The 24,700-nt window shown below is 52.9% G+C and overlaps 1 protein-coding gene across 1 annotated transcript; it reads right to left on the reverse strand.

The window, feature by feature from the left end:
- Window positions 1–3,312: 3,312 nt before the first annotated feature.
- Synpo (synaptopodin) lies at window positions 3,313–24,303 on the reverse strand. Its single transcript, NM_021695.2, has 2 exons — window positions 24,109–24,303; window positions 3,313–5,795 (listed from the first exon to the last, which is right to left on the reverse strand). The coding sequence occupies exon 2, from the start codon at window positions 5,458–5,460 to the stop codon at window positions 3,382–3,384; it is 2,079 nt and encodes a 692-aa protein (NP_067727.2). The 5' UTR covers window positions 5,461–5,795; window positions 24,109–24,303; the 3' UTR covers window positions 3,313–3,381.
- Between the last annotated feature and the right edge of the window lie 397 nt (window positions 24,304–24,700).

A 24,700-nucleotide genomic window follows, 5' to 3' on the forward strand; every position in this document is an offset into this window, starting at 1 on the left:
GTCGCCTTGAGCTCATGACCCAAGTCAGTCAATGAATGTTTTTGTTGTTGTCTTAGACAGGGTCTCTCTATGTAGCCCTGGCTGTCCTAGAGCTTGCTCTGTACACCAGACTGGCCTCAACTCATAGATATCCACCTGCCTCTGCCTCCTGAGTGCTGAGCTCAAAGGCGTGTGCCACCATACCTGGCCCTAGTTAATGAGGCTGGAGGAGCTGTGAGAACTGTCTAAAAATCTCTTTTAAAGAACCTGTTTCTGTCTTTTGTGGTCACTGCAGATTGCTGGATCCAACAAGTGGAAAGAGTGATCAGACTCAGGCAGGATTGTGAAGTGGCGTGGTTCAGGCATGGGCTGAAATGTGAGTGATCCAGGCCTGACTTCATGCTAAGTGCCATGTCTCATGACTGTGTGTGGGCAGAGGGTGCACAATACAGATGGGAAGAAGAGAGCAGAACTGTTCACTTCCAGCCAAAGAGCTCAGTTCACTGTGTCTACCCAATTCCTTGAAAACGCAATAGGTGAAAATTCAGAAAGTAGCATCCAGTCACCCCAGGCTCAAAGCAGGGTCTATGCACCGTGGGGTGGAGACAGAAGCTGAGCTGACAGCATATGGCAGCGTCAGAGGCCTCGGAACTCGCAGGGCATCCCCTGCAACCCCGTCTTTGAACAGAAGAGGAAGAAACCAGTGCCAGAGACAGGCAGAGGCCGTGCAAACCAGCTAGTTTTTTCTCCACCAAGGGAGCCAGGCAGGGCTAGTGATGAATGTACGTGGCAAACAATCCAATTTAGAGATAATGGAGAGGGGGAAGGAACCAGAGGGAGCAGGAGAGCGAGTGTTCTGGTGGAAGACATTTCAATCCCACTTATTAAAAGAGGGAAGGGGAGGGAGGAGGGGCAGGCATGGCAGGTAAATCAGAGCCAGGCACATTGATGCACATCTTTCACACCAGTCCTTGGGAGACAAAGGCTGGTGGATCTCTGTGAGTTTGAGGCTAGCCTGGTCTACCTACCAAGTTCTGGGTCAGCCAGATCTTGTCTCAAAATAAATAAATAAATAAATAAATAAATAAATAAATAAATAAAATAAATAAACCAAACAGCAAACCACAGAACTAGGCATGGAAGCTTATGATTATAGATAGTCCTAGCATTCAGAAGGCTGAGGTAGGAGGATCATCATAAGTTCAAGGCCAGGCTCAGCTACAGATCCTATCAAATGAATGAATAAACAAACAAACAAACAAATAAATAAATAGACAAGACAGATGGGCAGACAGATGGATAGAACCCCCCAACCGATCTGGGCCACAGGGCAGTGTGTTTTCTCTCTCCTCAACACGATCTGGGACAGACTCAGACGTAGGAAAGAAGTAAGGGGAAAGAAGTGCCCTCTTTTCCTAGGTGTCATATGGCTGACACCTAACAGATCCAGTCACACAGCAGGCTCAGTAGCACAGGGACACAGTCTCCCTTTCCATCCACACACAGCAGCTGAGCAGTTCCACTTCGCTTCCAGGCCTGACTCAGGGAGGAGAGAGGGAGCCCCAACTTGCGGCAGCAACAGCGCAGAAGAAAGAAGCCAGACAGATTTGAGACAGAGTGTATTGAGAACAGGAGGCAGGACCAGAGTTGAGCCCTCGGCAGGAGCTACAGGACAGACGGAGGATGGGCTCCTCCACTGCCAACCTTCCCGCCCCGGGTGCAAAAGGGCAGGGTCTACTAGAGACTGATTGTTCAGGGAAGACATGGCCTGAAGTTTCCCCATGTACCCCCCTCTTCTGTGTGGATGAGCTCACTGACAAGGCACCCCTGTTCCCATGGAGACAAGCCTAAGGCTCAAACTGCGCACTCAGCCGAGTACAGGCAACGCCTCCACCACCCCTGCCCCTCTGGGATCCCAGAAATAGGGATGGGAAAGAGGAAGTGGGTGGTCCTAGCCCTAAGTCTTGGGAAGATTCCATCTAAATGTGTCTGTCTTCTTATATCTGTATTCTCACACACCCTCCAAAGGATAGTTCTAGGGGTGGGAGGGGGTGGCTGTACCACGTCGAAGGGAGGCAGGGAGTGGGAGATCTTGGGCTACTTGACTCCACACCCTCTGTATAAACAGGGAAACCGAGACTGAGACCCGAGGTGCCCGTTCAGTCTGTTAGTCCAGATCTAAGTCCAAGGCTTTTCTGTGCCTCTCCTGAGCTACTGTGCCACGTTCTTCCCACTGTCACCAACTGAGCCCACGCTTAAGCTGACCCAGCCGAGGCTTCTGACTGTAGCCCGCTGCAACCCCACCTCCTCAGGCCGCTCTAACTCACTGTCCCTCCACAGCGGCTCCTCCACTTTCTCTCTACATGACAGTGTGCTTGCTTCTGGGGCCTTTATCCCACTGTGCCAGCCTGGTCTCTCAATCTCCAGGGAGTATTGAAACCCTGTGAACAAGGGAAAACTAAGGCCTAGAAAGGAGAAGTGAATTGGCCAAAGCTCCCCAGCAAATGGGAGGTGTGGGTGAGTCTAGGACACCCTTCTGTTGTCTCTCCCTGGACCTTGAGCCTTCGCATCCTGGTGGCTTCCTTCAGTCTGGGAGATCTTGCCCGAGGTCACTATGTCACTAAAGGGTCACTCTCCTAGCAGCACATTCACATCTGCATAGCTGTCTAAAGGACACTCTTCTCGGGGGTTCCCCAGGGATGTCCCTCATCCCAGAACAGTGAGGGCAAGGCAGTTGGAAGCAGGACTGAGGTCTGGGCCCAGGAGTCACCCTCCCTGTGGACAGTCAGGTCCTGGAGAGGGCACGGAGGCAGCAGAGTCTCAGAGAGCAGGAGGACAAGCGTCAGAAAGGAGTGGTGCACTAAGTCCACAGGCAGCAGAGGACTCAGGAGAGGAGGTGGAGTCAGGCAAAGCTCTCTGAGGCAGGAGAGAGAAAATGTCCAGAAGGCAGAGGGGGAAGAAGCGCCCTGTGAAGGTGAGAATCCAGAAGCAGGAAGCCAGAGGCCAGGAGCCTGAGCCCTATGAGTAAGGCACACCCAGAGCTTGCAGATTCACAGATGTCAGAAGACTGTTCCAGAAGTCCCCGTGAGGACACCTCTGGGCCTTCTCCAAGCAAGACACTGCCACCAGACTCCCATCCCTGAAGCTTGCAAGGCCAGGGAAAGACTCTCTGCTCATTGGGACCCTCTGAGGGTTTTCTTTCTCCGTGATACCCCTCATCGCCCTGATATGGCGTCTAAGCCCCTTTGTCTGCAGCTCAGAGAGGGGAGATGGTCCACCTACAGTCACATGCCAGACCTTGAACCGTAGACGTCCATCTTTCTCACTAAGCCCTGAGCTAGATCCTGCCACATCTTCTCTCTGGCCCTCCGAAAGGGGGGACAAGACAGGCACTGGGATGTGTTACTTGAAGCAGAAGGAAGGTTTCCACACCTGGGCCTCGATCCCAGCATTCCGGGTGGAGAAGGAAGGCCTGGGGGCCTGCTTGGCTCGAGGAGACCACGCCCTGGAGGGAGACACGGGGGAGATATCACTGCTGTAGGTGGGGCTCACGGCAGTGGGCTGGAGGCTGTCCTGGACTGGGGCATTGTAGAGGCCTGGGGAGGAGCGGGAAGGCCGAGGAAGCGCAGGAGACGGTGGGAGGCCTGCTCTGGGCAGGTTGGGCACCAGGTCCAGGGAGCTAGGCTTGGCCGGGGAGGCAGCACGAGGTGAGACAGTGCGTGACGAAGCGCGTGACGAGGTGGCACGTGATGAGATCTTGGCAGGTTCCTTGACCGGCGACAGAGCATAGAGTGAAGGCCTCATCTGGTGTGGCTGCTGCTTGGTAGGCTCTGGGCGCAGGACTCCATTCTCTGGCAGATAGCCGTGGTAGAGAGAGGCAGGCGGAGTCCGCGCTGGGCTTAAGGACGCCACTCGGAAGCCCCCAGGGGCATTAGTGGTGTACTTCCAGGATGAAGGCAATGACATAGTAGGTGAAGGGCAGCGAGCCAATTCCGCATGGCCTGACGACTCTATGACGTATTTCTCCATCCGTGACTGGCGGCGGGCATAGAGCTCAGCCCCCTTCCCTGAGGCCTCTGAGAGATTCTGGTTGGGTTTGGGCTTCGGCTTAGCCTGGATACGGGGTGACTTGAGGCAGGAAGCCCATTCAGGGACAGTCTCCTCAGCTGCCGCAGGGCCGGACCTGTCCCGAGCTATTGGCTCCTGCTGGAAGTTGGAGGCCTCAGCTCCCAGGGCAAAGGGCTCGTCTTCCATGCCCACCTCCCCTTGGTCTCTCTGCCTCCGCTTCTCATCAGCTGTCTGCACGAGGTCCAGCAAGTCTGGATTCGGCGTCACCTTAGGCTTCTCCACGAACGTGAACATTGATTTCCGGCTGCCTCGGCGTGCCATAGATTCTTCCAAAATTCCTGTCTTGTTGGCAGGAACTACCTGGCCCTTCAAATGGGGAGGCTTGGGGTCAGAGCTGGGATACAGAGTAGAATAAGAGGGAGGAGACCTAACCTGGGAAGCCACGGGGGCTGTTGACAAAGTCTCCGCATAGGTGGGGGGTGGGGTAAAGTTTCCTAAGGGGCGTCTCTCTACAACCGGGCTTCGCTGCCCAACCAGCCTCCTTTCTACCATGGGACTGCGGGCCATTATGTGCCTCTGTGGCTGGGGACTCCTATCCGCCATACTGCTAGCTGGGGGAGCCCAGGCCTTCTCTCCAAAATGTCGTCTTCCCATCATGGGACTTTGCTCTATCTGGCTGGTAGTCCCTGGCGACTGCATCCCAAATGGCCTGGCGGTCCTGTTGACCACGGATGCAGGCTTGGCTAGTGTGAGATGTACTTCACTATACACCTTAGTGGGCGTGGTGACAGCTGCATGTCCAGACACCTCTTGTTCTGCTGATGCCACTAGGGTGCTAGGCTGCATGCCAATGAGCAGAGAGCTGGACATGAGATCTGCAGCTGGTGGCCCAGAGCTGGAGAGGGGAGTAGCTTCTCTAGAGAAGGGGCTGGCGGCAGATGGTGGAGCGGACACCTTGTCAATCAGGAGAATGCTGGACCTCACTTCCTCTGCTGGCACCGGGCGCTGCCCATCATCAGCGCTTGGAGTGTTGGGTTTGGAATCAAGCGTGCCATTCGGGGAACACTGTGTCTCAGATGAATTTTGTTGGACAGGGGTGATAGTGGCTGGGGGGTTTTGATTGACATCAGCGGTGGGTTGGTTGTGGTGGCTGTTAGAGGCTGCTGTGGTGAGCGTGGCATTGGGAGAGGAGGGGTTCTGGTTGATATCTGCAGCTGGGCTGGGCACTTCCTCCGTTTCAGGAGGGTTTGGTGAGGACTGCTGGGTCTCTCGGTTCTGGGACAGGTGCAGTCCATTAGCTGTCAGCAGGGCTGCATTCTCCTTTAAGTAAACTACCAATGGTACTTCTTCCTCCTCACTGGCAACCTTCTCCAGGTGCCGCAGCAGACTGGCTTCCTCTGAGTACCCCTCCATGATGTGGCCAGGGACCCCTCGGCTGGGGCTTTGGGAGCTGGAGTGCTTTGGAGAGCCTGGCTTCGATGGAGAGGTAGGATTCACACTAAGCCCTGGGGCATGGCCTATGGGGCTGGAAGGATGCCCTGTTTGAAGGGCCTCTTGGCTGAGCTTTGGTGACCTCTGGCCTCGGCTCTCCAAGGTGAACTCGTTCACCCTCTGCCTGCGCCTGTTGAAGAGCTGGACCCCTCGGGAGTTGGAGCTGGGAGGGGTGGTGAGCTGGGCTGCAATCCGCTGGCTCCTCTCCTTGGCCTCCTTCAGATCCTTTTCTGTGAAGCTGGTGCTCCGGCCCAAAGCTGCAGAGAACACAGGCCTGGTTAGCAAACGGACGTACGGACGGACGGACAGTCAGTCACTACGCCCTCCTACATCTCTTTGAAATCTGATCTTTGCTCCGTTTCCTAGAATCAGCGGTCATGAAGATACAAGGGTGAAGCTGATTGGCTGTCCAGAATAGCCTGTCTGTCCCTTTGGACTGCCCTGGAAGGTTGTAACACAGCACTTCTCCAAATGAGTCATGCCTCCAACTACATCTCCCATGGTCCCTCTGGCCACTGACCGCTCTCACCCCCTGAGAGTGTTTTACATCAACTCTGTCTCTCCTCTTTACCTAAGAAGGGGAAGAGGCCGGAAGGCAAGGCTAAGGCCCCATATATGCTAGGAATATCCTCTTCCCCGACAGCACGCCCTCCCCTCAGGGGCCTTCCTGTCTCCTCTCCGATCTCGTCTCTTCTTGCACAGCACTCATTCACCACTGTCCGAAATCAACGAGTTTGCTTATCTCCTGACTGACCATCCATCTCCTCACCTCAAGCACAGCTCCGAAGGCCTCGTCTGACGTGTTTACCTTTCTGACCTCAATTCCAAGAATAGATTCCCTAAAGATTCCCCAGTGTGCAAAGCCCAGGACACCTTACGCATTTCTCTCTTTATACTTTCAAAGTTTGGTCATTTGCTTGATATCATTTTAGAACTGGGCCACTAAGTTGTTTTTTAAGGCCTTTCAAATTTATCATTATTGATGTGGGGAGGCATGTACCATGTTTACACATGTGGAGGTCAGAGGATAATTTTGTCTCGTTCTACCTTTACACGGGTCCTGGGAATCAAACTCAGACACCAGGCTTGCACAGCAAGTACCTTTACCTGTTGAGCCATCTCTCCTGCCCCTAAGACTTCTTTTTCGGAAAACATATTAATATGCAGGCATGGTGATACATGCCTATAATCCCAGCACTTGGGAAAGCAGAGGCAGGAGGATCTTTGCAAGTTCTAGGCCAGCCCGGTCTACATAACATGCTCCAGGACAACCAGGACTAATGTCTCCAAAAAATAAAATGGTTAACACGTTTTAGTTCTAAAAAATAAAAACATGAAAAAGTAGCCGTGTCCCCAACCCTAATTATAACACATCAAATCAAGAGACCACGATCCAGTTTCTCCTACACCCTTCCCCATTTTTTTCCTCTCACTTTTGTTAAGATAATTATTTAAAAATTTGTACATGCTAACATAAGCCAAGTGATACCCTGGGCTAATGTCAACGCTCCCTGTGTTCATTCATCTTGTTCTCCCCAGTGTACTGAGAGGCAGCCACTGGGCAGCTGTGTGAAGAAGTTCAGAGATTCCTGACAGACCCAAGGCCGTACAGCTCCAGGTGGCAAAGGCTGAGTCACTCCATAGCTGTGCTCAAGGTCCTTCTGGGGAAAGAATCGGTGGGACATGGCAAGGACAGAGGTCACTGGTCGGCCTCCTAACAAGTGAGGTAATCATTTCTTTCTGCCCACAGTGCCCAGCTGGCACGCACTCCGGCTGCCATGCTGTTGAACAATGAATAAACAAATAGTCGCCTGAACAGATGAGTCACAGGCAGCTGGAGGGATCAGCCTATGACCAGGGTCACAGCTTACCCAGTGGCTGAGAAAACCCCTCCCCCACTGTGGGAAACTAATTAGCTCTTGAGGAATCTGACCCTGCCCTCTCTCCTAACTCACCCTAATTAGCCCTGGCCCTGACAGGCTGATGGGTCTCCAGGGACAGTCTTTCTAGGCATCTTGCCAGCCTGGCTCTGAGTTCGTGGACTCTGAGAGATGGGAGTGCCTCGATAGAGGAGATTGGTAGTTCACCATTATCCCATTTTATAGATAGGGAAACTGAGATCCAGAGAGTATCCCAGGGCAAAGTCGACTGGCCCCCATGCTGGGGTCAGCAGGTACAATCCTTGCTTCGTGGCTTTCTGGCTCTATCCTCCAGTCTACTACTCCTGTAGCTTCCCCCTCATGCCACAACGACAGCACATAGCCTACCCCACCTGTACCCCAACACCTGGTGGTATTCCTCTTCTGCCCCAGTTACCCCCTCTGTAAAACATAAAGGCTTTAGCCAGACCACTCCCCTGGGACAGCTGAAGATGAGGTTTCCAGGCACACAGGAAAGTCTTTAGGAAAGGTTTGGACCATGCAGTGACCGTCTCCCTCCTCTGTTCTGCTTTAAAACAGGTCTCCTGGCCCAAAGCCAAGTTCTCCGGCTGGGTTATCCCTAGGGCTCTGGCAAACTCTTATCCTCTCTCAGAGTCATGGGCTCTGAAAGGTTTGGGGGCCTCCATGAGGTCATACGTACAAGGGATCTGACATCATCAAGTCTAGGGCAAAGGGCAAAGAAGGCTCATGCTACCCCAGGAACAGCAGGCCCCTGTGACCCGACTCTGCTCATGAGGACAGACATTTCCCAATCCTTATCCTGCAAAGCACATTTCATTCACAGCACAGATCAGGATCCTGAAAGCCTCACATCAGGGGACTCTGGAGACATGGAGAAGCACCACAGAGTCTCAGCAGCTTGGAGGTGGTTGTCATGGTACAATTCTCCACTCGATTCTTGCATCCCTAAAGCCAACACCCCTACATGTGCAAAACTTATTGACACACCCATGTGGCATGGACTCGTGACTTAGTGTGTTTCTGCTCTACCCCCAACCCCGGCCACACCAGCGAACAGCTTCTCCTTGCAACCTGACAGTCCTGCAGAGATTCACGGGGGCAACCCCATCATGTGTGACCCAGGACACGGGGCCCACCAATGTTCCTTCTGACACACTTGTAGCAATTTGCAGCTAGCACTGATTAAGTGCATGCTACCTGCGCCCCCCTCTCACTGTGACCCTATAGGGCACAACCTGCTATTGTGCACTTGGTGTTGATGGGAAAAACCAAAGGCCAGAACAGGAAGGTGAGCTATCCAACAGTACAGAGTTACCTTTGCAGAGAGCTAGGTAACTGGCTAGCAGGATCCCACAGGGTAAGGCAGATAGAAAGTGATCTGGTGTTTGAACGTCCAGCTACTCCATGTCCTTGCACATTGCTGCTTCCTCCTTACTTTCCTGCTTCAGGGCCAGTCCTGTGTGCCCGACCCGCATGCCTCACATATACACACTACTCCTCAACCCTCTGGCTTCCAATGGCAGTATGAAAGACCCTTGGGGAGAAGCCAGCTTGGGAAGCTCAGGAAAAACAAGGGTCACAAAGAGGAGATGGCCCAGGATCTAGACTGCTGACCTCCGGCCAGGCTAGTCATAGTCTGAATTGCTCTAGATGACCCTCCCCTCCTATGAGATCAGAGCTGCCCCTAAGCTCCAAGAAGAATGGCAGAAAGGGCCTGGGGCGGGGGTGTTAGCCTCCCTTCTAGTGGAGTCCTGAACCCTGGGCCAGCTGCAGTGCACATAAAAGAAATTCAACAAGAGGTTTGGAGTCAACCCAGCCAACTACTAGCATGGCAATTTTTGGTCACCCTACACAATCATGGGGGTAGGATAGAACAGGACTTGACCAACCAAAGGTACCCCAGGGTCCCTTGTCACAGGCAACAGGGGATGTTCCAACTGAAGTCTCCTAAGGCAATGTCACCCCTGCCAATAGCAAACTTGTCTAAGATTGTGCATCTTGGTTTCAGAGAGATCAGAGGTGAGCCAGGGCCACAGGAACCAGCAGTCCTCACTGCCTGGCTGCCCTTGCAGTAGTTGGTGCCCTTTTTCCTAGCCTAGATCACTGAAGGCCTATATAGAGCTCTAGAGAACAGCCCTGAATACAGGCCTTCAAAGAAGGATGGAGCGTAGACAAAGAGAAGAGAGCTACCTGGGGACAGGTAGGACGGGGTAGATCCGGAGTGGAGGAGAGGCTTAAAGACAGAACATTGCCCCAGGGCGGTAGGGATGCTAGGGTACAGGCCCTACATGGCCCCCAAATGCTTATCAGATTTGGATTTTATTTTCATCCACAAGGCAATCCCAAATGATAATACTGTTGTTACTCCTTCCATTTTGTAGATGATAGCCAGGCTCAGAGTTGCCCACCCAGTGCCAAACAACTTTAAGTGGCACAGTTAGGATTCTGGACTCCGAAGGTCCGACTGGGAAGTGAGACGTCTTAACCACTGGGCTTTCTGGCTCAGAGCTTCAGTGGGAGGGACATCAAGGAAGCTTCGAGGTTCCTGGAAGACAGTCTGCAGAGCCCTGTCTCCTCACCCCACCAACACCCCTCAGCTGCTTTCTACCACTTTTTTCTTTCAGGAGGAGAGTTGACAGCCTTATTCTCACAAAGGCAGAAATGGAATGCCAGTGGCGTAGGAAGATCTTAAGGCTAGAATCAGTAAATTCCCGGCCCAGCTGTAGCAGGTATAAGCTCTCTCTCCAAGTCCTTATTGCTTCCTGTAGGCAGCCCCCCATTCTGCTCATCACTAAGCCTGTCTGAAGTAAGGGAGGGGATCTGAGGCAAAGGAGGAGAGGCCAGAGAGGTCAGGACAGCGAGAATTCAAGGAAATGTGACTCCACACTATTGCCGTCAATGGGAGTGGCCAGGCAAGGCCAGTGGGTAGGATGGGAGCCAGAGGTGGGAACAGAGGTTGACGGGAGGCAGCCCATTGTAGCAGCCTGGGAGCCTTGGCAACAGGTTGGGTAAACAGGCTGGGTAAACTGGCTCCCCAGTGGTGTCAGGAAGGACCCAATGTCCCAGCCACTACATAACCTCTGGTTTGGCCAGGGCAGGAAGATGAGGAGGTCTGAGTAATAACCCAGCCGCTTTGCCAGCCCAAGCTCACATCCTCCCTGCAGAGAAGGAAGTGACACAGACCCTCAGGGGTGCATCCATGCCAGAAGCATGTGGAATGACCCACACATGGGTAGGAAGGGGCATGCAGGGGTAGGAGCAGGGATCCCTAGAGCCAACCGGCTCTAGCCTTGCTAACAGGCTGGGAGAACTCCCCATTTGCCTCTTTCCTAATGCTGGGGGAGCAAATAGGCCAGACAGGGGATGCCACATGCCCTGAGTCACACCCCAAACCCCAAAGGCCCCCCTGAGCGCTCAGCTTACTCACTCTGACGGGTCCTCCCTGCAGCCTAGCTTCCCCAGGATGCTCTGCTGCTGGCTGGCCTCTGTTCTCAAAGCCTCTGGAACAGGCAGCCAAGCTCCTGGCCGACAAAGAGAGGAAAAATCCCACCTTGACAGTACCCGGAGGAGCTCGATATGACTTCTCTCCTCCACAGATGACTCAGCCCAGCTCTTTATCAGGAAAAAACGATTCTGCAACCGCCTTTTAAATGGCCTCTCCACCCCCAGTCTCTCCCCCGCCAATCAACCCACCCCACGCAGCCAGATTCACCAGATTCACCAGTCCTCCCTTCCAGCCCTATGCTTTTCTTGTGCTCAGAACCCCAAACCACGGGAGAGCCAGAAGGGTCCTCCTTCCTCATCCAGGCATTCCAGGGTCCTGACAGCTAAGACAGCCTGAGCAGTACTCGCCTCCTCCCTGTGTCCTTAGCAATGGCTGGGAACAAGGGCTCCGGGTTCCCACTCCTGCCTGTGAGTGAGTTCCAGTCTGGAAACAGGGATGCACAAACCTCCATCTACACTTGGAGCCTTCTCCTTCCCGTCCTGTCAATGTGTCCTATGCCCCCCACCCTCTTGTCCAATCTGAATGTGACCAGCCCCTCTCCAAAGACTTCCCTGCCTGTCAGTGTCTGAGCTGCACCGCCCAGGGCACCATTACAAGCGAAGCAGTTGCACTTCAGGGAGGGCTTGCTGTCTGCTAGGGACGCTGACAGGACTGCGCTTCATTCTCACAGCAGCCCTGAGGCTACCCGTGACATCACCTCTACCTTAGAGAAGACTCGTGCTGTATCTTGGAAAAGTCACATGGCCAGTTGGAAACCCAGCTTCGGGTCACACTCAGGGTGACCCACCCAAAGTTTGTTTCAAGATGTCCAGGCTCTGGGTCTTCAGTCCCCCACATAGCCTGCTTCACTCCTGCACTCCTGTTTGCCCACACCCCCAGTGACAATGACAGCTGCCACCATCTGCTGAGTTCCAGATGCTGAAAACAAAGGCTGGAGGCTTTCTCCTCGATTTCTTACAGCAATTTAGGAAGGATTGCTTCTGACGGCCAGTTTAGAGCCGAGGAGAAAGGCACTGAAGGCTAGCTCACACACCCCGGCTCTCACAGTTGCCAAGAGAGGGAACAGAGCATATTTGCAGCAGTGCAGCGGATCCCTGAGCCTGGGATGCTCCCCTCTGTGGAGCTCCACCTGCAGAGAATATTCAAGCACACCTCTCATTCCTGCCATTTCATCCAGGAAACCCCCGCTCAATCCTCCCAGGCTCATAGCATCCTCTGCTCAGTCAGGCCCAGAGGCCTCACGGCAGGAAGAGAACTCACAGGAAGTAGAAGGACGAGGGCTGTGCCAGAACTCCTGGTTTCCCACTCCTGTCAAAAGAGCCAGGTACAGACAGAAGAGGGAGGGCTGACCCTTGGCTCAGCTGGCAGCTGTCTCTGCAGATAAAAGGTAGCCTGCAGACTTCTGGCTGACCGAGGCCTTGCTGCAAGGTCCTGGCAGGACCGGGCTGTCATAGCATTGTTCTTGCCTGTTCTACTGGCTAGATCACTGATGCACTATGGGTAGATTTCAGAATTTTAGAAATGGTAGTCAGAGGGCTGGGGACACAGATCCATGTGGAGCACTTGTCTGGCCCACACAAAGTCCTTGTATACATCCCTTAGCCCTGTATGGGACGGCATGGTGGTGCATGCCTGTAATCTCAGCACTAGAGAGGTGGAGGCAGGAGAAAGGAAGTCCGTGGTCATATTTGACTGGCTACCCCACAGTTTCGAGGCCTGCTGGGCTACATGAGACTCTGTCTAAAACAAAACAAAACAACAACAAAATCACCCAGCATAGTGATGCAGACCCTTCTTAATCTGAGCATTTAGGAGGCAGAGACAGAGACAGGTGTCTCTATAAGTTTCAGGCCAGCCAAGACTACAGAGTGAGACCTGGTACCGAAAAAAATTGATCAATTATTAAGAAAAAGAATGGGATGGAAAACTGTCTCAAAGGTTCACAGGGCCTTCTGCTTTTGCAGAAGACCCGGACTCAGTTCCCAGCACCCACGTGGTGACTAGCAACCACTTGTAACTCCAACTCCTGAAGATCCAACACTGTCTTTTGGCCTGCATGGGTACTGTTCACACTTGGGGCACAAACATACATGCAGGCAAAACACCCACACACATGAATAAAAATAAGTAAATTTTAAAAACCCGAACAAAACAGGGCAGGCACGTTAGTGGCACACACTTTTAACCCTGTCTATGGAGGCAGAGCGAGGGAGATTCCTATGAGTTCCAGACCAGCTTGGTCTGTGTACAGTTCCAGACTAGAGTGGTGACACAATGAGACCCTATCTCAAAAACAAAAGCAAAATCTAAAACAGTAACCGGAGATAGGCAAGTTCAGTCCTAGAAGGACAAGAACCTGTAAGAGAGCTAAGGCTGACTGACCTTCAGGATATAAGGTCCCTTGGAAGACTTAGGAGCACAAGACAGACCATACTCATAACCCCGGAGACAAAGAGGTCCAGAGACTTAAAAATGGAGAGGCAGGATAGGAAAGAGAATTTTCCCGCATCTGTGCTCATCTCCAGCGCCTGCCACAGGCTGGCCCTACACAAAGAGGTGGGCTTTCTTCTGAGCGCTGTGCCAAGAGCTTCGTTAAGTGCCGTGACCGGGCAGAAATATCAGTAGCAGGGCTCAGTGAGCATGGACGGATGGACGAGCGCCCCCACACCCAAACTTTCTCATTTGCTTCTTCACTCAGCCCTAGAGCCAAATTCCAGATTCTAGACTGGAGAGAGGTTCCCAGGGGGTGAGGAGACACCGAGGAAAGAACGGCAAACTTGTGGGGGGAACGGGAAATGAAACCTCAAGTTGCCGTGTCAAACCTGAGGAGAAGAATATTCCATAAGATACCCAGAGAGCACAGAGCCTGGAGAGAGAGAGATCAGGATAAAGTGGTCCAAAAGCTTCCTGCAGAGGACAGCATTTCCTTAGGTTTTTGTAAGCAGAGATGAGGGGTGCCCCAAGCACCAGGGACAGTTTTCAGAGACTAGAAGACTCAAAGGTAGTCTGGCCCTAACCTACCCCCATGGCCCAAAGTGAGAAGGAGAGGAGAAACCATTGATGAAGAAAAATTGACAGCAGGCTTGCCTGGAGTCCAGTTTGCATGCAGTGAGCTGGGTAGCATTTCACAGGAGCCCGGGAGCTTCGAGGCTCTGCCCTGAGCTACATGCCCTGTGGGATCTGCCTCGGGCCTCTGGGTGGTTATATAACCCGCACCTCTCAGTCCCACAGTCAGCCAGGACCCTCTGCCTCCTCCACTCTGCCATCTGTGTCTGCTGCTTCCTTCATATAGAAGAAGCTGCTATGCAGCTGAGGAAAAAGGAAAAAGAAAAAAAAAAAAAAGGCCAGCCCTGTGGTAAATTCTCCACATTCCTTCCTCTCAGAAAAATAAATAACCCGGGAGAGAAAACACAGGAGGAATGATAAGGACAGCACAAGCATGCTGGCACTCCAGCTACTCAACGGGGTAGACAGCATGGGAACCCAGCTCTGCCCAGTGCCTCTCCCGGGATGGGGCTTGAGGCTGCCTCTCACAGAGGATAGAAGACCAAACCGGGGCTCTGGCTTGCTCGCAGGTGACAAGGGAGAATCTATGGTAGACAGACAGACAGGCACACACACACACACACACACACACACACACACACACACACACACACACAGAGTAGACCATCCGCTTCATAGCCAGCACTCAGCAACTGAGACGCAGAGGTAGCTCTAAGGTTTATAGCACAGGGGTCACCACAGCAAAACTGTCAGGAGTTGGGTGCCCTTGTTTCTCAAGTAGCCGCCCGCCCACCACATCCATCTACCAGGCCTTCCCCCTTTGTGCATAATCATTCTTTCAATATTGTACTTTTATCCTTGTGAGCTGTGAGTCACAAGTCTTATCTTCATTTTAAAGATAAACCGAGGCTCTCAAGGATTGGAGGATCCCCTACAGCGTTAGGCTAGAGAGTTAACTGTAGGTCTCCAGCACCTGCCTTCACACTCCCATCCTGTCAGCTGGCGCCTCCCACCCGTAGCCCACCCTTCCACCTACTGGGCAACAGATCGGCAATCATCCACACTTAGTAAATCATTGCGTCTCTGAATGACTGCATTTAGGTGGCCTTGAGCTAACTCCTGTACCTAGTTTATACCCAGCTCCTCATACTGGAGATCGCACAGGGACCAGTGCTTGCCCGAGAATGGTGCCTCCCACCTCTAGTGGATGCCAAGCGTTCTGGGTGGGGCTCTGATTCTTCACATCTTCATAGCTATGTAAGTTTCAAATGTGTCCCCGAAAACATGCACCAGGCCTTTGCTGTCAGGTGTGTCTCATCTTAGAGGATAATCAGACAATTTAAAGAAACTAGGCGTACATAGTACAGACCCCATAGTACAGCCAATGTTTATTGCACGAATTATAAGGGTTGGGCACTGTACACAGTCATTAACAAAAAGTAGCACAAAAATGTGTGAATTTTAATTAAGGCGGCAAGATAATGAGTACAAACATAATTCTGAGCCTGATTCTGAGCCTCTGGAGAGTGACTTGCAAAGGTAGCCATGACTGTCAACCTCGTCCAGGAGGTAGGGGGCAGAGGTGGGGGAGGGGGATGGGCATCTGGGGTGGGGAGTGTGCCTTGGCAGAGGGACAGCTCGTGCTAAGGTCCTGAGGCAGGCTACATAATACGCAAACAAGAAAATTGCCTTTCCCACCAGCCTCTTCTTGCCTCTGAGATCTCCGTCTTTTCCTGAACGCTGGCCATACTCCAGCGGGTGGCAGCACATCCTCCCTCGAACACAGCCCTCCCCCCACCCCGCCCCCACGCAGAGGCTCTGCCTGCTTCAAATCTGCCTGACACGCAACAGAGCCCACCCAGTCGTGCACACAGTAAATAAAGTGGGCAGGACAGTCACGTGAGTGCCCGCAGGCATATCCGCGGAAGTACCTCGTGCACATGCAGCAGGCCAGCCTGGGCACATCTGAAATCAATACATACCTTGTGGGAGGGTAGGGGTCCCTCCAGCCCACCTACTCTCTAAGTAATGGAGTCAGTAAGCAGTTCTTGCATGGAGGGCGCTAGCTGCTGGAGCACAGCCGGTGACGTGATGCAATGACAGGCTTTGAAATTCATGACTCTCCATTGTCAGGCAGCACCTCTCCCTTCAGGGCATTAACACCTACCACCTGTCCCAGATGTCCCAGGAGATGACACTGTCTGGAGAATGTCCCCCTGTCCATCTCCACAACAGCTAAGCCCCATAAAGTACCTGCACAGCACCGAGGGGGGCAGCAGCCACCATCGGTGTCACCAGTTGTCACAGTTGCCCTAACTTCTCTCCTGGGCACAGGTCAGGGCAGCTAAGAAGAAGGAGAAAAAGAGTAGCCCTAGCCTGGCACCCAACGCCATGTAAGGCCTCAAGTCCCTTTCTTTTTCCTGCCCGGATCAGAACTTGCAGGTGGCCCACAAGCCAATTCCTGGGCTCCAGTCCAGACCCCTGGGCCCACCTGAGGGACACTAGCGCACAGTCAGGTTAAAGGCTCAACGGGCCTTTTGGAGCCCACCAACCCATCAGTTAGGTTTATAGCGAGCAAACCTATAGCGACAAATGCCTAGACTGTGATCTGGCATATTAACATGGCTCCTTAACATTAACAAAACCCACAGTCAATAGAATGCACTGCGTGAGAAAATTATCTCGTGGAACAGATAAGAGCAACGCCCCTGTGATGTGTGCTGTGCTTGATAATGCTACAGTGAAACCTAGCTATGCTAAGGAGAAAACTTAGTAAAAAAGGATCTAGGTACGCGTACCATGTTATAAAGGGAATAGAGACCGTCCTCTATGTACTCGAGACACTCAGTCTCCCTAACGCCTTTCCTTCGTCAGAAACACGGGAATTGTGACGTCATTCTACAGTGTGGAAAACTGAGGCAGTGGCTGGGTATAGTGGTACATGCTTGTACCCACAGCATTTAGAAAGTAGAAGTGGGTAGGAGGATTGCCTTAAACTCGAAGTCAGCCAGGGATACATAACAAGACCCCGTCTCAAAAATAAAATAAAATAAAAAATAAATAAATAAAATAAAAATCGAGAAGGGGGAGGGGGCATAGAGAAGCCATTCCTCCCCACAGGATTTCACAGCATGCAGTCTTTGGCTTCCAGCCAGAGCCTCTGCAGAGCCTCCAGCGAACTATGCCACCTCTGACCTGATCCACTCATCCTTTATAAATTTGACTTTAGCCACAGGGTAACTGGCCTTTATTCCAAGTTCATGAAAAACGCTTGACACATGTGATTTCTTCAACAACTCAAGGTTCCCTAGCAACGGGACAACCTCCACCAGTTAATCTCCCAGCACAGTAAGTAGCATCTCTCTCACTAGGCTGTGGACAGGGTCCCCGGAGCCCCAGCACTACTGCTAGCATTCGATCGAAAAGAATCATTTTTTCCCCCTAACCAACCTGATCGTGAGTTATCAAACCTTCAGCAAGCCTTGAATCTGCTGAGCCTCTGTAACAGTCTCCTACCCTGTGGGGCAGCTGCAAGGGTTCGTCACATACAAGCCAAGAGCCATGATCAGGGCCCTGGCTCATGCAGCGATCATGGGGGGTGTGCATGGGCTCTGGCTAACACACTAACTTTCTGAAGCAGGGAGTCTTGTCATTTGTCAGTGCACACACATGTTGCACACATATAACTGCATACGTGCCTTTTGTATCTCAGGCTGGTTTAAACTTGCTGCGTGGCTGAGGATGACTTTGAACATCTTCCTACGCCCTCCTACACCTTCTTCCTGCATCTTCCTGCATCCACTTCCCCAGGGCTGGGATGGTAGATATATACCACCGCATCCAGGCTTATATGACATGGAGGACTGAAATCCAGGGTTTCAGGCATGCTAGGCCAGCACGCTACCCACTTGGCCATATCTCAGGTTCATTACCACTATATCTCACATTCCATTCACCAGCATGAGGCTGACAAGCCTAAATGGGGGTGACAGGCCAGATGGCAAAGCCTTCCCCTCTGTAGCACCATGCAATCTCACTCAACTGGAATATTTTGGACTGGGATTTTCAAGATGGGTCAAGGTCAGGGTTCTGCTCAGCTGCTTCCTCAGGCTCAGGGCCTTTCCAGATCATGTTGCTTCTGGGTGTGGGTTCCCCAACACCATTTGCCAGGTTTGAGGTCCTAGGAAACTGCTTTCCTTCCTTCCTGGTGCCAAGCACTTTTTCACCTCAGGGCTACATAATAGATGTCCTTGTCATGCCAGTGACAAAGGCCATGCTGGAAGGGCTATGTCCTGGGAGCCCAGAATGTAATCCTGTTGACAAAGAGACATAAATAATGTACCAGTATGTTCTCTCCTCCCCATCCTGACCTGCTAAGAATAGTACCAGCTACCCTTTCAGGGATCCCAAAGGGAAGAGGGCAGGACACTAAATGGGAATGAACAGGAACAATGTCACCAGCCTGTGGCCTGCCAACTGCCCTCCCTGCTAGACACTCTCAAGAAAGGGAACCCCAGAGAATTAAGGGTACTTAGAGGTCAGTGGCCAAGTTCTTAAAGAATAAAAGAGAGGTCTGGAAAGATTATATGTAAAACCTTGGAGAGGGAGGAAGCTTCTGTAGACGTTAACTCTTTGCAAGTTTAAAAATGGCTGGCCTAGAACAGTTCTCTCCTCTGGAGCACAGGGGACCCGTGCAGGGCACTTGAACCTGCACTTCCAACCAGCTTCTGGGCGATGCTGCCGCAGCATCCACATGTCTCACTTTGAGAGCAGCAAACCTATTCTCTAGGGTACAGGTTGGGAAACAGTCCAAAGAAAAGGACTTCAGCAGAACTTGGCTCAGAGCTCAAGCCTCTGAACCAACATTCCAGGGTTTTGGCTTCAGGGGACTCTGAACTGCCTGGCCAAGGAGGTGGCTTCTGGACCACCATCCCCTGCTCGAGTCCATTCAGATACAAGCACAGTGGTCCAGGCAGAGAGAGGTGGCTCCAGATGCTGTGTGAGCAACCATCCATGAAGTAGCTGGGTGTGGGGCCCACTGATAGCACCCATCCTAGAAAAGATGCAGGCGGACGTTGGCACAGCACCAGAGAGACAAGCATTGCTCTCAAATCCTTTTGGGGCTCCAGACCCCAGATGACCATCTCCACTGCCCCCACAATGCACTTCTCCTTGGGATGCCTCGTCCTCCTAACAGTCCATCCTCATGGCCTTCCTTTAGAGATTCATTGGAGGTGCCATGCCTTTTCTCACTTCAGGACCTTTGTCCCCTTCTCTCCCTGCCTGGAGTCCTTTCTGCTCTTGCCCCATCAGCTGTGCCCTTCTGACCACACTTGGGATGCTGGAAGACGGCAATCTTCTCTACCCCCTGGGAGTAACATTCTCACCATAACATCCTCAAGATATTCTCCCAACTCATCAGATTCCATCGCTGTTTGTTTTAATATCGGTCTGCTCTGCCCTAACGGGGCAGAGACATTGGCTATTGACATTGGGAGAAAAGAACGGAGGAGTGAACAGTTCGAACCCCCACTGCAAAGCTTTCACCTCCATGGCACCATGCAGTCTCCCTCAACTTGTGAAGCCGTTAAAGAACAGGACTTTCAAGATGATTAGGCCAGGACCTCTGCTGCTCTCTGAGGCCCAGTGGCTGTTGCAGGCCACATCACCTCTTGGTGTGGGGTCCCCAGCACTGCTTTGCCAGGTTTTTTTGTGGGAGCAGAAAGCTGAGTAAGATTTCTAAACCTTCAAAGAAAGAGCTTCTACTAATCCCCCTCCTCTCCCATTGCCCAGAGAGGGACAGGTTTTTATCCGAGGCCACACAACCAGTGCACGGTGACACTAGACTTCCTTGGCACAGCTAGAAGCCAACAGCTGAGCTTTGGGCCCACCCACGCTCAATGAGAGCACCATCTGCCTGGATGCTGGGAGAAGTGCAAGAGGGAGGGAAGAGAGCGGCTGCTGCTGAGGACATGTGGATTCAGGTCCAGAGCCAGGAGAGGTGGAGAGGGCTCTCAGCGGGAGGACTAAGAAGAACCTGGCATCTGGGTCACTGAAAGCCAAACAGCCAGAGGCTGGGTGGTGGCATGTCTGGCCCTCATGCACACAGACAATCTATTTTTTAGTCAGTGCCTCCCCATCCTCCAATTCTGCTTCGAGATCTGGAGAAAATGTCTTGGCCTCTCTGGACTATGTTATACAGTAGTTAAACTTGAGGTCTGCAGGAGGTCAGACTGGCTCACTGAACGAGCCGCTCTGTGCCTCAGTTTCCCATTCATGAAACTGTGAGGCTGGTTTCATAGGGCTCTTGGAACACAGTGACAACAACCAACAAAATCAAGTCAGCCCACTCTTCCAACCATGGCCTCACCTAACTGTCCGCTTGCCTATGAGCTACCCCCAAGGCTTAGTCCAGGTCGTACCCACTGTGCTGGCTCATCGTGCCAATCTCCAAAATGCCCTGGCCAAACTCGAAGAAGAAATTTACACGGAGATCTGAGGAGTCTCAGGCAAGAGGCCATCTGCTCAAGGGCTTGCTATTTTAACAGAGATCAAAACATGGGAGTACTATTAATAAGTAGTAGCTCATTTTTTAGGCATTCATCATGAAGTCACTCCATTTTCACAACAGTACAAGGCCTAGCATTGTCTTGTTTCATAGATGAGGAAATTAAGAGTCCAGAGGGGTTACATAATGTGCTTATGAACTCTCAGGCAGCCAGGAACGAAACCCCAAAGTTTGACTGCAGCATTCATGTGCCAGCCATGCGGGAAGCAGGTGACACACAGACAGACTGTGGCATCCAGGGAAGTGGACAGGCCAGGGCAGGGCAGGGCAGGGTCAGCACAGACCTACACTGGTCCGCCTTACTGAATGGAAAAGATGAACCAGGGTGACGGAATGTCAGCAGCAGCCAGTTGGGGAAGGGTTTTTATCCCAGAAAAAGGGCTTGGGGTAAGCCTCTGGAATTACAGGGCCTGGGGGCTGTTGTCATGTAGGCTCCTCCTCCAGTCACCCTGAGTAGCAACTGAGCCCCAGTGTCCAGAAACAGTTCACAAAGGGCCCTATAGACACACTGTCCTGACTCACGGATCCTCTCCAGAGGCAGATCGGCCCTCCCTCTGGCCAGATCTCAGGCTCAACTCCTATGGCCTGTATTTTAAAGCCTGGGGCCATGTGCATAGGTGGGTACACCCGGCCACCAACACATGCATCACCCACTCCCAGCTCTGAGTGTGGGCCACTCCCCATCCCCTGCAGCACCCTCCCACACCCAGCCCAGTGCCCTCAAAGCCTCTGGGTACCACTCTGGATATGCTTCTTCCAAGAAGTCCTGACCACCACTCAAATCCAGATTCGCGTGCTACAGTAGACCTTGGTAAGCATTTCCCTGGCCACTCTCCATCCCAACAGCAGGGCTTTCTCGTGCTGTCCCCCCACTCTGAAGTTATCTTATTGACCCACTCATCCCTCTTTAGTTGCCTTATTCTTTGAGTTAAAATGAAAGCTCTGACGGTGAGAAGGGACATCGGATAAAGGAGATGACCTGAGTACAATCCCTGGGACCGATACTACTGACCTCCATACACAGGCTATGTGCATGTATGAGTCACACACAAACATGATCACACACACACACATACACACACAAACACATACATACATAAATAAATTTTATTTTAAAATCTAGACAAAGCAGCTAGCTTCAAGCTAGGTAAGGCAACACATGTCTATTGTGATCTCAGCACTGAGCAGGCTCAGACAGAAGGATCACGAGCTCAGTGCCAGTCTGAGTGTCACAGCAAGTGTCAGACCAGAGTAAGCTACACAGTAAGACCGTGTCCAAAAAAAAAGCCCAGTCCTATACGTGTGTGTACGTGTATGTACACTGTATATAGATGTGTATATGCTGTATACAGCAGCTCCCATGGGAAGAATCTGTCTGCCCTGTTTTCTACTAGAACCTAGTTCCTATGTATACTTCCCCCCTCATGGCTACCCAGGGCTACTGAGGTCCCAGGCAGGCGGGATTTACCCAAGGTCACTTGGCAAGCCAGCAGATCCCAGAGATCAGCCTGGCACTATAGGGCTGGGGCGTTCAGCCTGGCTCCATCCTCTCCCAGCTGATCTCCCCTGGCTTGTTTTGATCATGTTTCTTCGTCACAATGGGGCAGAGCCCGCAAGCCTTTGACAACAGTGCCCACTCTACTTCTTAGAGCCCATGGTATTTCCATCTGGGCAGCCCTGACTGCTTCCCCTCAGTCCCTCCCTTCCTGGCATCAACTGCTCCGATGAGTTCACGTCTGGAAGCCTAGGAGCTGCCCTAAAGGAAAAGGTGCCTCCCAGGCCAAGCCCCAGGGCTAGAGGTGTAAATCAGCCTTGTGGGAAGCTAACCTTGGTAGGGGGCCTGTGATGTGTGAACTTCCCACCTAGCGAGGCCTCAGGGAATCAACCCTGAAGTGTCTTCCCTCCTTCCAGATGCTCTAGGGTGCTGTAACCCTCCCCTTTAGTAAAATGCCATCCCCACCCCACCCCCACCCCCAGGGAGAGAGGGCCCTGCTGCCTTCTGCCTGCAGAAGTGCCCTGGCAAACTCTTCCTGCCTGGCCTCAGTCTCCCCAACTCAGAAGACGGAGGTGCGCTAAGCTGCTAGTCAGAAACCAGGCACAACCAAAAAAGAAAAAAAGAAAAAAAAAAGTCTACCTTACTTTCCAGAGAGTATAGAAGGTCAAGAGCTGTTTAGGGAGGGAAAGAGTTAAAGCCTTTATTTTTTTCACTGTGCAAAACTGGGTCCTAAGTTAGTTTAAAGGGGTACAGGAGTGGGGCGTGGCTTGCGAAGTAAGGGCAGGCTAAAAATCGGGGCCTGAAAGCTTTGGTGGCCCAGCAGCAAATATTTGCTGTAAGTTCTTCCAGCACCAAACTTGAAAGATGCCGGAACAAGCCAAAGGCAGGTCAGCTCCTGACAAGGATTTCGGCCTCCCGCTGGGAGAAAGTCATCAGCTTCAGTTTTTGCCTCAACCCCCCAACGTGGATAGAGGCCAGGTCTAGGTCACTGACAGGGCAGGCTGGCTGCGGACCGACGAGACAGCTCACTGTACCCTCCCTCATGACAAGCATCGAATTTCATCTCCCACTTTCCAAAGCCACAAGGGTGGCTGTCCCTCGGACCACCGTGGTACTTGGGTCTGTAGTGCAGCTGCCCCCTCGGGGTCACCTACCCACCTCTCTGGGATCTGGAGAAGGGAGGGGCACGCTAGGATCCCACTTGCTCTAGGACCACCTGCGGCTTCTCACTCAGCTGTTTAGAAAACCCAGATGTGGAGCACAGGAATCCCCATCTCCATCCAGAATTAAGCCCGGAACTTGGGGTTGAGTGAGGACATGGAGACCTTTTCCCTAGATTCCTCAGAGGTCTTTCCAAGGCCCTAAGCGGTACCTTCTCCCTCCCTTCATTCCGCGGTGTTATGTCAGAAAGGAACCGGCCCTTTCTGGTAGTTAAACGAAAGGGGAAATAGAAAACCAGGGCTGTGAGAATCAGGCGAGGAAAACTCAGGAGTCCCTTGGGGGACTTTATAAAGGACTTGATTTCCTCAGATGGGATCGGACCCTGGAGGTCTCAGCTGTGTGGCAGCGTGGCTAACCTGCGCACCAGCCCTACAGCAGCTCCCTTTGCCCCGCCACTCCGCCCGCAGGAAACTGAGGTGCTGGCCAGTACAGTCAGTCCTGCTGCCTCCACAGGCGCCCACGTCGGTTCACGCTCAGGCTCCTGGGTCTTGCGGCCGGATTTCCCGGAGCGGGCAGGGGCTTAGAGCTAGGACTGGTGCCCATGAGTGAGCCTGGGCGCTGCATCACCCCCAACAACGACGAGCTTGAGGAGAAAGACACGACAGCTGGTGCCCACACAGCCCGGGAAGGTAGCACCCCGGAACGGGGCGTCCTCCTGTTTCCGAGCTGCTGGAGAGCCTTGAGATCTCCCCAGCCTGTGCTGTACAGATGGAGAAACTGAGGCTCCATGCAGAAGCAATTTGGCAAAGGTCACCCTGAGTACAGGGACCGGAGCCCAGATGCGCCACCTCCTCTGGGGCGGTGCGAGCAGCTGCGCAGGTGGCAAGGGCGAGGCTCACTGGGCGCCCCGCCAGCCCCGAGCCCCCCCACTCACCTCCAGCAGCCGTGCGCGGTCCCCGAGCTCCCGGGCGCCGCCGCCTTGGCTCACCTGGCTACGTCCATGCGTGAGCCCCGCCCCGAGATCCCTGCACCCCGCCCAGCGGCGGCGCCCACTCAGCGCCCTAAGCGAGGTCCTAGCCGCTAGAGGCTGAAGGGGACCCAAGCGGGAGCCGCGGGCGCTGGGCGGGCACCGCTCTCCTGCCGAGCGCTCCCCCGGGCCCTAGCGCCGCCCCTTCAGCTCCCCGCCCAGCCCCCGGGGTACGAGCCCCCCTTTCCCCCTGCCCCGGTGGGGAGGCCTTACCTCGAAGCGGATTCCTACTTTCTCCTCGGGTCCTCTCTACGCACCTCACTTTCGACTGCCCCTGTTCATCGTTTCCTCATCTTACTGTGTATCTCTAGGTCTGTAGTTCTACCCTTAAATTCTTTCTCACTCAGTTTTTCCATGCCCCCGCCATCTCTTTGCCACTTTCTCCCCGCCCCCACTACTCTCCTTTAAAATCTGTCCCCTCAAGTGATAACCGTGACACCCCACTCCACTTGTCTCAGCCCAGTAACTATAGAGTAACTAACTGTCTTCTTTGGTAGCA

The sequence above is a fragment of the Rattus norvegicus genome, chromosome 18 (assembly GCF_036323735.1).
Source record: "Rattus norvegicus strain BN/NHsdMcwi chromosome 18, GRCr8, whole genome shotgun sequence".
NCBI classification, from domain to species: Eukaryota; Metazoa; Chordata; class Mammalia; order Rodentia; family Muridae; genus Rattus; species Rattus norvegicus.